The 18,876-nt window shown below is 29.0% G+C and overlaps 1 protein-coding gene across 1 annotated transcript; it reads left to right on the top strand.

The window, feature by feature from the left end:
* Positions 1–9,702: 9,702 nt before the first annotated feature.
* On the top strand, positions 9,703–16,875 carry LOC100160293 (phosphoglucomutase). Its single transcript, XM_008183857.2, has 10 exons — positions 9,703–10,146; positions 12,116–12,278; positions 12,380–12,498; positions 12,563–12,719; positions 13,011–13,201; positions 14,308–14,462; positions 14,525–14,635; positions 14,705–15,029; positions 15,146–15,304; positions 16,429–16,875. Exons 1-10 carry the CDS (start codon positions 9,910–9,912, stop codon positions 16,492–16,494), a joined length of 1,683 nt encoding a protein of 560 aa, XP_008182079.1. The 5' UTR covers positions 9,703–9,909; the 3' UTR covers positions 16,495–16,875.
* Positions 16,876–18,876: the final 2,001 nt, after the last annotated feature.

Here is an 18,876-nt window from a genome sequence, read left to right as displayed (position 1 = left end):
TTTGTATTAATTGATTATATTAATCCACCATAGGTAGTAATATGTAGAATACGACAAACTTGATATAACTTTGGTATTTTAGAGTTAAATCATACACTTACGTACAAACTACGGGTCCGCTATCTACCGCAGGTATAGATTACCTACCTGATAATATACTGCTGCGAATCAGAATTTTTATTCTGGGCAACGGAAAAGTTAAGATTAATTTTAAACACCATACACCGAATATTAAATAGCGAATTGAACAAAGTTTCAGTCATATAGAGTTGGTACATTTAACGGGCAACAAAGTGCACATATTCAGCTAGTATTATATATATTTACATATAACATAATAATATATTATATCAGGCATTCGGGCGACTGCAAACCAAAACATGTCACCAAACAACAACTATTACTGTACGTCTGTAATTCCTGCTAGCTAGTAGCTCCTCTTCCATTCATTACAAATCCCACAAAAATCCCTATCATATTATATTCATATCACTAAAAATTGCGTTTTAATGAATCACTATTTTTGTACTTTCTGTTTCCGATAGCTATTTTTCACACGGCTTCACGTGCCTCATAAATGTAGATTCTTAACTCTTATATGAATATGTGCATAAAAAAATTAAACATAAACATTAATGAATTTCATCCTTGTGTTGTATAGAATATAGATCATAGGCCCCAGTTTTTTTATCATATTTTAGTTCAAAATATAAATTATCAGGGTCTGTGCTGCTGGTTCAAGTTTAACCCCCCAGAAAAATGTCCCTAGTTACACCTATGATATAGATATTGTTATGCCACACGTTTTGTGTACATTTCAACGAGCCTTGTTGAATGTGTAAACTGTAAACAATATATTTCACATTATTTGTGCAGCGAGGAATATAAAATATATATATATATGTATACTAGCTGATCCCGTGCACTTCGTTTCCCGTTAAATGTACCAACTTTATATAACTCAAACTTTGTTCAAATCGTTATATTTTAGCATTCGGTGTATGGTGTTCAAAATATATCTTAACTTTTCTGTTGCCTGGAATAAAAATTCCGATTCGAAGCAGTAAATTATCAGGTAGGCAATCTACTTGCAGAAGATCACGGACTATGTGCTGTTTGTACGTAACTTTAAATTTTAACTCTAAAGTATCAAAGTTATACCAAGTATGTCACTGAACTCCTAAACGGCTGGACTAATTGTGAATGCCGAGTTTGTCGACCAATATTTCCTCCTCGTCCACGAATACGTGGCATTGTTTTATGTACGTAACTTACATGTGAGTATATAATACCCTCAATATTTACGTAATTGCGATACATATCATATCAAAACACAACGTACAAAAAAATTAAATGCATTGAATGAATACACTGATTTTACGGCAATCGATAATTATCATAATAATAGTTTTAAATCCCATGGCTACCATTTATAAACAAACATTTCCACCGCAAATCTCTAAATTCCCGTTTGAGCACATCCCCTGGTTGGACCTAGGGGGATGATTTGTGAATCTAAATAATCCGGGGCGTCACCCAAACGCATACAAAAAAAAAATCATTCAAATCGGTCCAACCGTTTAGGAGTAGTTCAGTCCCAACACACGTACAGTAGAATTATATATATATAAACATATATGAAGAACCTACAACTACCATTGATTATTAATACTATACTATTTACAATCAATACTACTACATGAATAGCGAGATATATTGTCGTCTTGCAACTGTGCCGTTTTTTTTAAAAATGTTCTGCGTGATTACTTTTCTGGTAGTAAAAGAGCTCTAATGTAGTTTCTTGTGGAAAATGTATGAATACTGAATATGGTATCTTATATAAATGGTATGAATAAAATGATGATTGATTCTATGAAAGTACCAGTAAAAAATGTGGTGGGAATCTTAGGCTTCTATATGTCAATAGTTTAACTTTACCCGAACTCAGCCTGATCGTTTTACTGAGAAATTTGAAAAATTAATCTTACTAGAGTACAAACAACAAACTACGATATTTTCCAATGCACAACTTAAAGTGGTACAAAGTATTACTTACAAAACTGAAAACATCTGTGTAGATACTATAGCTATTCTGAAATTAAAAAAAAAAGCTACTATATAGCTACTAAACAGTCAACACTTAAAACCATGAAGTTGCTTCATATCTTGTTTTGCTCAAAGCTTAAAGTATTTGATGAAATATTTAAATATCATGCATCTGAAGAATCTTAGAAGAACGTAAATATTCTTTTAATTTATAATTGTATGTGTTGTACCCATTGGGTACCGTATTACTATTTACTAATGGAAAAATAAATTACTTGCAACATCTCTATTCAGAGTTGGTTTTCGTATAATCGTTTGAATTAATGATTTAGAAAATGTTAACACATATATTACTGTGACCCTTCAATGATACCCACTCGAAACCTTAAGCTAATATAGTAACATTGGTGACTTTACCGATTTTATTTTATTTAATGTAAGTTTAGTTGCCTATCTTATAATATAAAGGTATATTATATTATATTAAATTATAAATTTAATATAATTTAGTACCTACAATTGAGAACTATTATAGCACTGCAGCGTATTTTACAAATTAAAATATAGTAGGTACATTGAATATACTATTAGAAATTATTTATCTTAATCTAATTTAAAATTTTTAAAATTGAAATACATATTTTGTACAACTTTGGTAACCAATTTTAAAATGTTGTAATTTGTCCGCTTACAATTGGTTTCAACTACCCTGAGAACACTCGACCAAGTCTTTAATGATGATGCAAGTATAAATAATAAAATAAATACTTTACAAATGTAAACATAATATAATATTTTGATTTACGTATGCATTGCAAACAAACTTGTAAGTTATCACTCTACATAATTCAGGACTCAGGTTAACATAAATTTTCTCGAAAAGTTTTAACATTTTTGGAAACATTGTTTTCAGATTATTTGAAGTCTTTGCAAAACTATAAACAAATATTTTTCACTTTTTGTAATTATTTATATTTATATTTATTTTATGTTTTAATTACAATTTTTAAATGACATTAAATTCATACATTCTTAATTTCATATTCTTTTGCAGAATATTTTTCTGAGCATTGCTATGCAGAAAATCGAATTTTGAACGAATAATTAATTGAGTGAAATACTTATTGAGTAAATGTTTACCTTTAAAATAATAACCTTGTTTAGAGTATAGTCCATATAGGTTATATAGGTTTTTTTTATAGTCTTTTAGAGTATTTGGGGTTCACTAGTTATATATAATGAGATATTTAACCGGCGTTATTAATATCTGAAACCGGCATATATTATTTAGGTAGATCGTAAATGACTTTTAGTGGTATGCTGGTTGAAGTTTATAAGCACAAAAAAAACCGTTACAAATATAAATTATAATTTAAAAAGAAAACTTAAAGTACTTCTATAACTCACAATATTTGTTTATTTTTAGATAAAATCCATTCGTCTGTCTTTTTTAAACAAACTAATTTGTATCATACTCAAACTGATCAAACATAATAATTATACCTACCTAATAATGTAGATAATAGTAGATTGCAGATATTATTCATAATGCAATAAATAATAATTCATATTGCATCCGTTAACCTAATGGTGGTGGAGGGGTATACGATCAATCTGAATACGTACCCACATGACATCAGACGTACCTACTACTTTACGTACTAACTAACAAAATAAGCAACGAAATATTTAATTGATCGTATCGGCATGACGGCACTGAAATCACTTCACAAATAACTCATGGTCAACTGAATGTTTTCAGATCAATTATTTTTCAATTGATAACATACAGCACTCTACACCCTGCATTGAACTTTGACTTGTTTTAATTTAATTTCAAATAATTGTATAAAAGAGTTTGTAAAAAAAGCTTAAAACCAACTTTTTTTTAATACATATTATATAAAGTTTGGGATTAAAAAAAAAATTTAGAACTGTAAATAGTTATTTGAGCCTTTAAACTATATACTGTTCTTGAGTCAAATAAAATAATGTATTATTATATTATTAAAATATTAAAAAACGGACTTTGTTCGGGATGCATATTTCCCTATTTTAATTTTAAAAAAAATTAAAATTAAATTAGGTTGCTTCTACTGGATGCCTTAAGCATAATATCATATAAAATATACCAATTATCAATTTCCTTATCATTACCTATGTACTTCAGTATTATGCTTTGTTAGCAATCAGCATAGTATAAATTCGTTTACATTTTTATATTCAATATTAATTAAAATAGGTAGCCATAATGTTATTATAATTCTTTTGTAATAACTAATATGTTATAATAATATTTTTTTCATATAGATTCGTAACCATTGCCGCTGATCCTGATTGGATTATAATTTGTTGTGTCTACGTGACTTTTTGATCCTATTTAATGTACCAATATACTTACTTGTTATTTGTTATAAAGTCTAATAAAATTGTGTTTAAATCATCGTACCTATATATATATATATAGGTACTTATATTGGTCATTATAGATAACGGTGCTAAATTCGATTCCAAATTCCATCGAACAACATCCGTCAAACATGTACATAATAATACTATTATCAATGTAATATAATAAATCAATACTTTAATTTTTTTTAAAGAGCGACATTTATAAGTAGTTCTGGAATTTATCTGATGAGAACTGCCTAGGAGGTTAATAAAGCAACAGGGCATAACTATGGAGTATTAATGTATTATACATATTCTGAGAATATACTGTCATCACGGGGTTGGAAAATGTTAGGTGGATGGGAGTGGAAGAGTTCTGATTTTTCTTTGTCATTTTTGCACCATATTTCATCTATATGGTTTTTACTGAAGATTTCAGTTAGACATTGGTTAGTTGCTTTCCAGAGAAAACCATAAACAAATGAATAGTTATAATAAAATATATACCTAATGAGTACCGATATTATTAAATATTATTTATTAATATATATAACGTAAGTACGTATGATATATAATTCTTAAATTTTACTATTTTATTTTGTAAATATTTCAAAATACTTGGTTTCTTTTTAAATTGTACTGTTTTTAGTTGTTAATTTGTATGGCTTTAGTTTAAATATGATTAATATTTTTTATTTTCTCCTCGGGCTTGTAAAAATATTTTTTTGATTTACCAAATGTAATGAAACCACGAAAACCTATATTTTATATAGTTTATACTCTCTATAGTATACATTCACTATTTTTCCCTTATGCTGCGGCCGTTGACTTAAAAAAAATATGTTTTTTATTTTAATAATTATTACTTTTATGGTTTGAGTAAAAACCTTGATGGTAGTTTGTGAGTGCTTTCGGATACATTGTTAATATTTTTTGTAACAAATATGATATAAAATGAAAAGAAAAGAAAACATTTGAAATTCATTATAATTGCAAGTATTGCGTCTTTTAAAAATATACATTTGAATTGGAAGAAGTCATACATATTTTACTGATATACAGCGAAACACAAAAATTTCTAATCAGTTCAATAATCGTTGTACAGCGAAATGCGTCACGACTTGCTTATGGTTCATTTAGGTACCTGATAACATGGGTATAGAGTATAATTCGTTTATTTTAAGAACAAATATTTATTTTATTCATAATAATTCATATACCTAGTAATTTATAACTGTATAATAATTTAATTCGATGTCTTGACATTCTTTTAGACCACAGACTTATGAGAATATTATATATTCTTATTAGTTATTACTTATGTTACTCACTTATTCATTGATTTAGAAATGGCTTTATTGCACTATTGTCATTATTGGGTAAATTATTTTTGAAAAGTAATAAAATTACGTTACTCGTTAGGTTGGGTTAACTTACATTACATATTTTTATTTAAATTACATTCACGTTACCTGACATTGTTTTTATCATGTTACTTTACTTTTTTGGTCAAAAAGTAGGGCATTAAAATTGTTACAAATAACGTTACTTAAAAAAAAAAAAAATTACAAAATTAGTCCATAACGAATAATAAGTACTAAGTAGTAGGTACATTGTTAATGACTTAATGTTATATATAAACAAAATATATAAGCATTAATTCCTAGGATCTTTAATGATATTGTTGATTTTTATTTATTATAATAACTTCCGGAATGGTAAATACCTACATTTTATTTATTTAACATTTTTCTCGAATATCCTAGCTTCTAGTTTTTGTCACACATTCTACATTTATAATTTATTTTAATAACGTGGAAAATAACACATTTCTTCATAGAAATCATTTTTAAAAAGTAATTTTGTTACAATTTCGTTAATTTAAATAAAATATAATGAAATTACTACAGCGTTACTGCAAAAGTAATTTGCGTTTGGTACGTTACTACCCAACACTGACTTAATTGCTATATGTCGAATGTTGTAACTTGTAGATTTAGTACTGATATAGTAGATAATATCATATTATATTAATTCTCAATTGCAGGACTACGATAAGTCGCTTAGACTTCAATAATTTGGTAATCTGATTACAAACATTTTATAGTATTTAATACGTTTGTACACAATTGTACATTTGACCATTTAACCATTTATATAATTTATTTATTAGGTAGTAGGTACTAATTTTTTAGGTATATCATATAATTTATAATTTATTAAAGCATTGGTGCATTTATTAGTGTATAAATCTATTATAAAATTAATTAAAAAATATATTTTGATTAGTAATTACTAATAAGTTATTGCTTGTTAGAATGATATAATACCTAATCTTAAAAATATGTTCGTTACCCTTATCTGGAATATAATAATCATCATGCTAAAATAGAATAGTCATTAAAATATTCATCAATACAAAGTTTTCTTCCATTTGATAATTATTTCTGATGGAAAGTGGAAATGTCAAACTTTGTTTCAATGCGATTTTCAAGATATTGATACCAGTAATTACTAATTATGCAATGCTGTGGCTTAACCAATTGATGTTAATTTGTTGATAGTTTAATAGGTACTATAGTCCAGTGTTGTTAAGGAACGCGTTCCTAAAGGAACGATTCCTGGAATTGATTCCTTTTTAGAGGAACGAATGAAGGAATAAATTCCATTATTTTTTAAAAGAATAGCCAATAGAAATGTGAATCAATTCCTTATTTGTAGGAAAGGAACGTAAATATTATAATTCTTTTGTTCTTCTCGGAAAAGTGTAAAAAAACATTTGGGGAGAAAAATTTTGTATTTTTGTTTACTTATTACGTTATTAATCTATTATAAAAATTATAGACAAAGCTACCAATTTTTTGTTCACATATGACTATGTTCTGATTAGTAATAATAACTAATAAATTTATAAATTTATAATAACTAATAACTCGTGAACCACGAGGAACGAGAAAAGAATGAGTTCCTTTTTCATACGAACTAGGAATTGGACGAGTCCTTTTTGACATTAAATGAACGAGGAACTGAACGAATTCCTATTTATACTAGAGAGTAAAGGAACGAGGAATTGAACGGATTTCTATATAAATTGAATTTTAACAACACTGCTATAGTCTATAATGTTGTATGAAGTATGGTATTATCATCACAAATTTCACTGGAATATTTCAAATCTAGGGAAACGTACTAATAAGAAGAGTGCACGTGATATAATTTAGTTTATAATAATATATAATAATATATACTATATAAGCACAAGAATGACATTGATTAACAATATCTATACATGGATCATGAGCGTGTTGACGTGAACCTTGCTGACTTTATAATACTATGTACCTACTGATATATACTATATTATAGTATAATAATAAAATATACCATAAGTCATTATAGTGACATAAATATTGTATTTTGAGTATTATTCACCACTGTAGCATTGATTATTTATACAAATATGAAATAATGTTTATTTTAATAAATTAATGCAGTATTGTTATATTATCATTTACCATATAATATCATTATAATATGAGTATTTATACTCATTGTGTTCCAAGTGTTCCTATTAACATTGATTATAGATAGGTAGCATAGTGATAAATAGGTAGGTACTATTTATAATCGCTGTACCAACACAATACACGTGATTTTGTGTCGTGCCGTTTGTGATCAATTATCAATTATTATCATCTCTTTCGCATAGCGCAGTTATTGAATTGTTCCAACAATCTGAGTGTTGTGACTTGTGATTCGCAAGGCGTTGAGCATAAACTCCCGTGTCGGATTTAATATGAAAAAAAAAACGAACTGCCATAAAAAAAGTATTAAACTGCGTAACGTGTTTCTTAAAACGATAAGAGCAGTATAACTATATAATACATGCCCATTTATATTGCTCACCATGAGCGACGATAGTGGCTGCGTGCCTGCTTTTGGTGCTGGTTTAGTTGACCCTCGCCAAGAAAGTATTTCCCCGCCACTTACTATAACATTTATAAAAAAGGTACGAAAACTATTTAAAGTGTATTTTTTCATACTTTATTTGTATGTTATACGTTTAGACTAAAAATTATACAAAATTCAAGTGGTCAAAATAAAAATTGATAAATTAAGTCATAAATAAATAAATCGTAAAAAGTAAAAAAATACATCATTCATAAATCATGTAATGTCCTTCAAGATTTCATCAAATACGAATCGTGTCGGTCCAATTTCTTCACCACATAAACTCTGTCAGATAAGAATCTATAGGAAAGTTCCTCTTAGTCCCTGTTCATACCTATTGTTGCTCCCCATTTAGTACTTCCCCACATCCTCTAAACATTCTGTATGGAAGCTCCGCTTATATATTTGTGGTTTACTATTGAGCGATTATAAAGGCCATTTTATATACCCTACGTATATATATAATTTTCGTACCTTTTTTGTCTGGTAGGTAAATACATTTTATAACAAATATGATTAGAACATCGAAAATACGAGAGATTAAGTGGCGGGGTAATACTCTTTCTTGGCGGGGGTCAACTATACACCGCAGACCGCAGTATTCTGTTTTTTTCGTAGTTACGTTATCATAGGCGCAAATAGCGTTTGAGATTTGGGGGGGGGGCTAATAGGGCGGCTAATAGGGCCTTACTTTGATAATATTAAATAAGCTTAAAACAAAATGTAGGAAATGTTTGGGAGGGCTATGGACATTTTTTTTTTTGGGGGGGGGGGGCTTAGCCCCCCCCCCTACTTTGCGCCTATGTACGTTATATACTCAGAATTTCCCGGGGAATGGAGATATTCAATTATACGATGTCTAAGGGACGACAATGTAATATAGTACGTTATGTTATTTAATTTTCAAGTTTTAATTAAATGTGCGCTCATGAGTGATGAGTCGTCTAATCTAAACGTCGTTATTGTTCCGAATCAAAATTAATTTTCCACTCATCACCAAGGATTTCAGGAGAGACAATGTTTAACCGACTGGAAGAAATTAATTCGTTGCTTTTCACTATAATTTTGACTATTAAGTATTTGAGTAATTGAGTATATCATTGTAAAAATGAATATACGTACGTTTGAAAACTACGGTTTGTGTAAACAGTGTAAATACGTTTTTATTAGTGGAAAAACTGCGAAGCGAAACAACCGAGTTGTACAATAACAACAAGGCAGCGGCAGGCGATATTGTTGTTAAAAAATAGACGTCACTCGTGACCTTCAGTCTTCCCCCTCCACCGTTAGAGGCGTCGATCAGCTGCTGTCGGGACGGCGGCGTGCGCGTGCCGAACGAACCGGAGGGCGACCGGACGTTCTGTTCACGGTTCACCGTTGTCACTCGGCACTCAGCACTCGTTATTACACCGCAACGGACGTCCGCCGATCGTTTCGTCCCAGTCCGCACGCTGCATCAGAGTGCACCGGTATCATTGTAGTCCTAGGTCGTGTCCCGCTCCGTCTCTCGTCCGTCCCGCCATGGAACCGGTGCTAGTGCAGACCAAGCCGTACGAAGGCCAAAAGCCCGGAACCAGTGGCCTGCGCAAGGCCGTCAAAGTGTTCCAGCAGCCCAACTACACGGAGAACTTCGTGCAGGCCGTGCTCGGCGCCGTCCAACCGTCGGCCACCGGCAGCACCTTGGTGGTCGGCGGCGACGGCCGGTTCTTTTGCGCCGAAGCCGTGGACGTGATAATTAAAATCGCCGCTGCCAACGGGGTACGTGACGTGACCGTAGAATAATAATATGTTATTAAAATTTAACGTGGTGTTCTGGTGTTCGGACATAGAGGAAAGGCGCTTGTTGACAATTTTTCAATCGTTATTGAAATATTATTATTCCTACCTACGCCCTTGAACCGTCGAGATTTCTGAACATTTTCCGAAGCACTTAACCTAAATTTTTTTTTCTATAGATAGCCAGCTAGGTTTCCACCTACCGTTTAATTTCGTTTTTCTCCTCCCACGAGACCCACACAGTAAACTGTTGCTTTTCATCGATACTGGATCACAGACTCACTGCGGTTGTTATAATATTATGATAGACACAGACGGTACCCACGACCCTCCGAAAGGATTTTTTTAAATAAAAATGTACGTCTTAGAATTGGTTTCAGGCAGACGTCGTATTCTTTATCGTTCGTTTATCCTATTTCACAGTGCCTACCTATGGCACGAAATATTTGGTTTCATTTGTAAAGGTTCGTGCCGTTACGTACCTATGTGATCATAATAGTATTGTAGCTAGACACGAGTACACGGACGTCGTCATTATAATATTATTAATGCACCGATAAGTATTATTAGACACTTTATTACGAGCTTGATACTGAAAAACGTACCCTTAAAAAAATATATAGTAAGTAAGCATTTTTTTTTCATTTTTTGACGTAGTTGACGAGTTTTCGAAAATCATAGTACCAATGTCAAACACAGAACGAAAGAACAGAAAGTTAGAATTACTATTATTCAATATTGTTTTTTTCTTTTAAATATTATGAAATCGCACGATAAGAATAGCGCGTAATGCACTAGGCTATTATAGGCATTATCGTTTATCAGCTCTGCACTATGAATAAATTACGAGTTACGACGTCGTGTTATCTTTATCTACATATTATAAAGATAAACTATAATATAACCTTCCCCCCCCCCTTTCTTGATGCCGGTAAAGATAACGCCTATATTGGTAGGTACGCGGACGGCGATTAACCATTTGCGGTTTTCGGTTGAATTTATTATATTTTTTCTGCATTAAATATTATGCTTAGACATCAATACAGCGTAATACTATTAATACGTAAATACTACATAATATTATGTAAAACAGTAATTATAGCTATTTCCTCATAATAATAAATAATAATTGGTGTTTACGTGTGTGTTTGATATTTTGTCCCTCCCCACCACCATGATTTTCAATGGGTTCTTATAATATCATACGGTATTCCAGTTTTTTAACAGTATTATTCACCATAGTAGTTGACATATTATTATAAAAAACTCAAGTCTGCTCAGACCGATAGTCGATAGCCGGATACTGTATAATTTTTTATAGTATTGTCGACAATAAGTTTTAAAAAAAAAAAAGAGTGTGGCACTGTAGCTTGTGTAGGTAATAATAAGAAACATAGGTACATTTTTAATTTTCTGTTGATTATTTTCGAAAGAATGGTAACCATATTATTGTTATTTTGTAATAAATATGCCTTATTTTTGGTGGTGAATCGACAAAATAAAAATTATCTTCTCAATTCGTTGATAATTATTTATGTTATGTACATTGTACATGTTATTTAATCTAAATGTTTACATAGTGATAAATTATTAATTATGTAAATAGATGGCTGAAGTTGACTTTCAATAGTCATAGATAATAATATGAAATAAGTACCTATAAAGTAAATAGGTATTTTAAGACCATTGCCCTCTAAATTTGCTCTTAAAATAAAAAATGAGTCCAGTTTTATGATAATCTATAAATAATACCTAATATGAATATTTATTTTTAAATATTGAATATGAAGCTTACTAAAATCATACTAATGTACGTACCTACTGTGATATTATAGCTAAACTGTTGGACAGTGCTTTTAAATGTGAAATTATTATAGAGTTATCTGATGTAAGTTTGTTTGGTACCTATATGAATTATCAGTTTAATTCTTATTTTTTGTTTGATCCCCAGGTAAAGAAATTAATTGTAGGACATAAAGGAATTCTATCTACACCAGCTGTGTCCTGCATCATTCGAAAATATAATGCAACCGGTGGCATAGTACTTACAGCTAGTCATAACCCAGGAGGTCCTGATAATGATTTTGGTATTAAATACAACACAGCCAATGGAGGTGAGTTTTAATGTGTGATCAAACAAATTAAAAGAACCAGATTAATTGTCTATAATACCAATATTAATATTTTAATTGTTTTTTTTTTAACTGTTTTAAAGGTCCTGCTCCAGAATCTGTTACAGACGCCATCTACGAGCTAACCAAAACTATCTCTTCTTATAGTATTGTACCAGATTTGAAATGCTCTATAGATTATTGTGGTTTCCAATATTTCCAAGTATAGATCTAATACAACATTTATTCATAAACTTGAAAATTAAATATAAAAATGTTATTTTTAGGTTAGTGGTAAAGAATTTGAAATAGAAGTCATTGACTCTGTTGTAGATTACCTTCAGTTGATGAAAAGTATTTTTGATTTTGATGTTATTCGCAAGTTAATCCAAGGGTCCAATAATAAAGCTCCTTTTAATATTCTTATCGATTCAATGAATGGAGGTAATAAATATGAAACATATTAATTGGCATGATCTTATGGCTGTTCTTATAATGTCTGGTTAAGTGTCGATTAAGATAAACCGGCAGAATTCTATCGGGAACACAAAAGAAATTCTGCCATTTAGCGTTATCCGACAATTATCCGGACATTGTAAAAACGGTCCTGAATCTTAATGATTTGATGTATTTTAGTATAATTTAATTATATTCTTTTAGTTGCCATTTTGTCTGATTTATAATTTAGATTTGTTATTTATTTCTATTAAAAATTAAAATTACTTATGTTTTTAGTTACTGGACCTTATGTAAAGAAGATTTTTATTGAAGAATTATGTGCGCCATCAAATAATGCTATCAATGTGATACCTTTAACTGACTTTGGTGGAATTCATCCGGACCCTAATCTTACTTATGCTTCTGGCCTTGTAAAATCATTACAAGAAGGGGAGTATGATCTTGGTGCTGCTTTTGATGGAGATGGTGTAAGTTTTTGTACAACATAATATGATGATTAAATATTCTATAAACTGATAGAACAAATAAGTATTTAGGTTTGAACTTAATTTGAATTCAACTAATAGGATTAATTTATTGAACCAAACAGGGAGTTTTTTCAAGTTTAAAAGTTATTACTATACTATATTCTGTTCAGCGAGAGAACACACTGATGCGTCCTATCGAGACTGGTTCACCTATGAAATGGGCAGGAGACCTGATTTTCATCTGTCCGTGGCGTGTTCTGTTCTTGCTGCACAGAATATAAACTTAGACAGTTATACTATACTCTGTCCAGCAATAGAAATCAGTTCTACTTTCACAACATCCTGTCATAGTAAAATCAGTCAATGTCAAATGACAGGGAGTTGAGCGGGGTTGCGCAGAATCTGCGTGTTCTTTAGCTGGGTAGAGCATACTGGATAAGTAACTTTTCAATCAAAACCCAAATTAAAAAACCTGTTCAAACTCTATTGTAGTTAGTAAATTATATTATTTCATTGATAATATAGGATCTATAATAGGTACTGGACTCAGTACAGTACAAACAACATAATAATTATTAACTTAATTTTTACAAGATGAACATAATTAATTGATAACAGTATAATTACAATGTTATTACCTTTTTATGATTAGAGCAACAATTTTAGCCTGGTTCAGTCATCATTAAAAGAATGTAAATGTTTTAGGGCCCGTATTACAATAGTTGAACTCCGGCTAAACCACCGAATTTGGCCGGTAAAATCAGTGGTTCAAGCGTAACCGAGGTTTAAACTATGATTGTAAAACGGGCACTTAATGAATAGTCTGTAGGGCTGTAGCTTTTAAGGGTATTTGACTCAATTGAATGTAGTTAGTCATTAATACATTTCTAAACTACTAAAATATAGAATAAAATTATAATATTATTAAGTTGAATTGTTGAATTGTAATGTAATGTAGTTGTGTTTGAGCTTCTATATTAAAATGTTTGAAACAAAAAAATGTAAGGTGATATTATATTACTGATAAACTTATGTTTAGAAAAAAAATACAATTCCTGTAACTAGACATATATTTACTCTATTTTAATTTTCAAATTTTATTTCAGGATCGTAATATGATTCTTGGTAAAAAGGCATTTTTCATCAACCCAAGTGATTCATTAGCTGTTTTAGCAAATAATCTGGAATGTATCCCTTACTTTAAAGTAAACGGTATTAGAGGATTTGCCAGAAGTATGCCAACAGGTGCAGCTGTGGATAGGTATAATATTTTCTAATATCTGTACAAAAATAATATTTACATAATTTAAAAAAATAATGTAGGGTGGCAGCAAAGCTAGGAAAAGAAATTTTTGAAGTGCCTACAGGTTGGAAATTTTTTGGAAATTTAATGGATGCAGGTCGTTTGTCACTCTGTGGTGAAGAAAGCTTTGGGTAATATTGAGAAATACTAGACAAAAGTTTAGGTTTATTCATAATAGTTGTTTTAAATTTTATTTTTAGAACTGGTTCTGATCATATTCGTGAAAAAGATGGTATATGGGCTGTTTTGGCATGGTTGTCAGTGTTGGCCAATTCTGGAGAGTCTGTAGAGACTATACTTACTAATCATTGGAAAACTTTTGGACGTAATTACTTCACCAGATATGATTATGAAAATTGTGATTCTGAACCATCTAACCAACTTATGTCAGATTTGGAAAAAAAAGTTACCGATCCTGCAATTAAGGGCCAGAAATTTATTTATGGTTCAAAGGTTTATATATTTAAACAAGCTGATAATTTTGAATATTGTGATCCTATTGATAAGAGTGTCACTAAAAAACAGGTAAATCAATTTTCTGTAGAGCATAAAAAATGGTGATTTGCAGAGAAAAACCTAATATTACCTTACAATCAAAATAAAATATAATTTATTGGTGTATTTATCCAATTTATAAATAGGGTATAAGAGTGTTATTTGAAGATGGGTCCAGATTTGTGTTTCGATTAAGTGGTACTGGCAGTAGTGGTGCTACTATTCGGTTATATGCTGAATCATATGAACCTCCAACATCAAATATTTTAGAAGACGCTCAAGTGGCTCTTAATCCTCTTGTCCAAGTATGTAACACTAAACCAATTTAGATAGTAGGTACAGTTAAATTTCATAAAAGCAGACATTTATGATACCAATCAATATTTTAAGTAATGAATTAACTATGTAGGATGTAAAAACTTTTTTCTTTTTAAAATTTATTATAATAATTAACAAAAAAAAAATTGTCCGAAGTTTCAAAAAGTTTCTTAAACACTGGATTAAATTTACTGACAGGCTCAAACTGGCGTCAAAAGACCCATTCTGCGATCTGATCAAAGGGCCCTTATTAAGATTAGACTAAAAATTGTTAGCATCGCTCTCTACTTTTATATTTTTGTATTTAAATAAGATAACAATTATATAGAATGAAAAAAACACTTTTCATAACGATTAACATTTTAGATAAAAGTTTAATATTTTTACACATACTAAATAATACATATTATATAGTATAGGTACTATACAATTATGATATATATCAATAAAATAAAATATAATAATTTGTTTGATCGTAACAAATATGAAACAATATCTACATAATATGATAATAATTATTATTTAAATGTAAATAATTAAAAAACTTAAATAGATTACAATTTAATTCAACGACAGTTTTGAAAGTTCATTAGAACTCTTTCCAATTGTATCGACTACATTCACCTATACCGATAAATTCAAAAGGTTCCAGTGCCTGATTGGTATATATTTTTTATTTTAGATTTATCTTTTGTGCGGCTTTGGGTTTTTGATGACCATTCCGATACGAACCAATTGTCGCCCACAGATTCAGTTTTTATTCTTTTTATTTTATACATTTTAAATCAATAAGGAGCCCTTTAAAATGTTAAGACGAGTTTAAATACAATTACTAAATAAACGGTACCTAATCTTATTTAAGTTTAAAACATGAACATGAAGTTTGGGGCCCAAACTAGCCGGGGGGCCCAGTCCGCAATCGTTAACCTATAGACCGGGTCAGTCCGACCCTGTCTACTGAATTATTCATTATAATGAATTGTTAATTGTTTTGAGCATCTGATGCTTAGTGTTGTAAAATCTTGAACAACACATGCTCAATAACTATTTTTATTATATTTAATATTTAATAATTGTATTAATTGTTACTAACAATATGTTTAAATTACAGATAGCATTGGAGATTTCTAAATTGGTACAATTTACTGGACGTACTTCTCCAACTGTCATTACGTAAGGATCCTGTGTTTCTTTATTCGGAATGAATTATTTAGTTTTCTTCAAAAATGTTCTTGTTAAAAGTTCTGTGATTTTTAAATGTAGTTTACTAAATCAATTTGTTAGTTAATATTATATACATATATATAGTAGTTATCTATTTAAATAACATTATGATTAAAGTAATTTCTTTTTCAAAATAATTGAATAGTAAATACCTACTTAATAAAAATACCTTATTAATGAATACTTCACATTTATTTTAAGGTATTTATATAATATATATACATAATTTATAAAATTATGAATTATTTAAGAAAAAATATTCATACAAATTTAAATGTATTACTGTTAAAAACAATGATAATTTTGATCAATAAAAGTTTTAAATATCCTTTTCCTTACCCAATACATATTTTTTACGTTTTTTAACACATGCATTGTATTATATTAACTCTTGTTATGATTTTTGTTATATTTTGTTATTAGTTATAAATATATAATTATTATACATATAAATAAATATGTAAATCATGTTCAGTATGAAAAATGTGAATTATCAATAATTCATTATATCTGATCCATTTATAACTATCATTTTATGTAAATTATTTGGGTATTTTATTTTGACAATATTTCAATAGGATTATAAGTATGTATGGTTGTATTGTGAACTAAGTCTTAAGAATTTGTTCGTTAAGTCAGTCATTAATTTGTAAGCATAATCTTACTCTGAAACTTAAAAAAATTAGGTGGGGTTACCTTTGAAAGTTTTTGTTGATGTTGTTTTTGATCTGTAAAGGGTGATTAAAACTCTTTAACCAGTTGATACTGCCAATAGCTTGTGGAGTCTAATTTGCCCGATGGGATTTTAAATGTTGACTCGATTAATGTTATAAATTATAAATATAAATATTATTCTAATATAAACTTTAAAATATGTGTATTAGGTGTATAACATTGCCTATAGGTAGCATATTTTAAAATAATTATGTACTATGCACTGTATAGGTTAAATAATTGTAATAGTATAAATGTGATATGTGAAAATGTGTACATAATAACTATAGTCATATAGATTAGATAAGTAGATTTGTATTACTGTTTACTTAAAAGGATGTCAGTGCACTGTTTGTTTTCTCTATCTAATCAATCCGCACTAAACATGGAAAATTTGTGTCAGCAAAACCATTTTTGTATTGATAGTTTTAATATTTGTGTGTACCTATTATCAATGTAAAACTTGTATTTGTGCGTTATCTTTTTTACAATATTTCATTTTTTATGCAAATGATGAGTAAATGAAGAATGAAAACACACAGAAATACTATCCAGTTAATGAGATAATGTTTTTGATTTTAAGTATTAAAATTGAATAATTTACCTCCCAAAATTGATTTTACTGAATAGAAATTTACTATGTTGGGTGGGTCAGAGAGAAAAAATAAATATTGTGCTGGCATCCTCTTAACTTATTTTGAAGTAAAACTCAATGTTGCAATCTGCATCATTTAAATAATCGTTTTGGTTAACAATTTATTATATTAATAATAATAACCTACATTTGTATGTGAGAACAAACGTTTTATAAATTAATATCAGTTGATTTAGTCTCTAGACATTTATATGATAATTAACAACAGATTTCTGCTGATTACTTTAAGGACATTTTATTTAACATGCAAAAAAAGAATGTATTTTGTATGACACTAAATTAGTATAAATGTGTAAGTGGTTATAAATTAATACATTATTGATGTAATATTACTAATGTTATTGAATATATTATGAAGAATGGCACACACATATAAAATGCAATTTTTTCTTTAGGATATTATTTTATTGTAATTCATTTAAAAGAATTTCAACCATTTTTTTGAATATATTTTTTAATGAAATTGTTTTGAATATTTAATTTGAGTTATAACATATTGAAAAAATATGCTTCAAATTTAATCACTGAAAAAATGTATAAATAGATGCTTAATATGTGTGTGCTTAACCTAAGATTATCACAATTTCTTTTTTTATATTATGTTAGCTAATAAAAACATCTTAGGAAAATAAAATATTAAGAATAAAAATTATGTATTTCTACATTTTTAGTAAATTTAAATAATTATAAAAAATATATATGTATGGTATATATATATACAATATACATACATGAATGAATAGTAAATTCTCATTTTTTACTTCTTAATAATTACTTCTTACTACCTAGTTATTTATGTTGTAAAGATAATTATTTGTAATATTTATAAAGCTGTTTTATTTGTTAGTCTTATTGAGGTATAAATTAATTTAATACCTAATTAAAAATAGACATTTATAGTAAAATATTTAATAACTGTATTTATGATTTAAGTTTTGTATTTTATAATATTTGTTGTAGGTTTGA

This window comes from Acyrthosiphon pisum, chromosome A1 (assembly GCF_005508785.2).
Source record: "Acyrthosiphon pisum isolate AL4f chromosome A1, pea_aphid_22Mar2018_4r6ur, whole genome shotgun sequence".
Classification (NCBI taxonomy): Eukaryota; Metazoa; Arthropoda; class Insecta; order Hemiptera; family Aphididae; genus Acyrthosiphon; species Acyrthosiphon pisum.
Note: the sequence above shows the minus strand (reverse complement) of the source record. Positions and strands in the feature narration are given on the sequence as shown.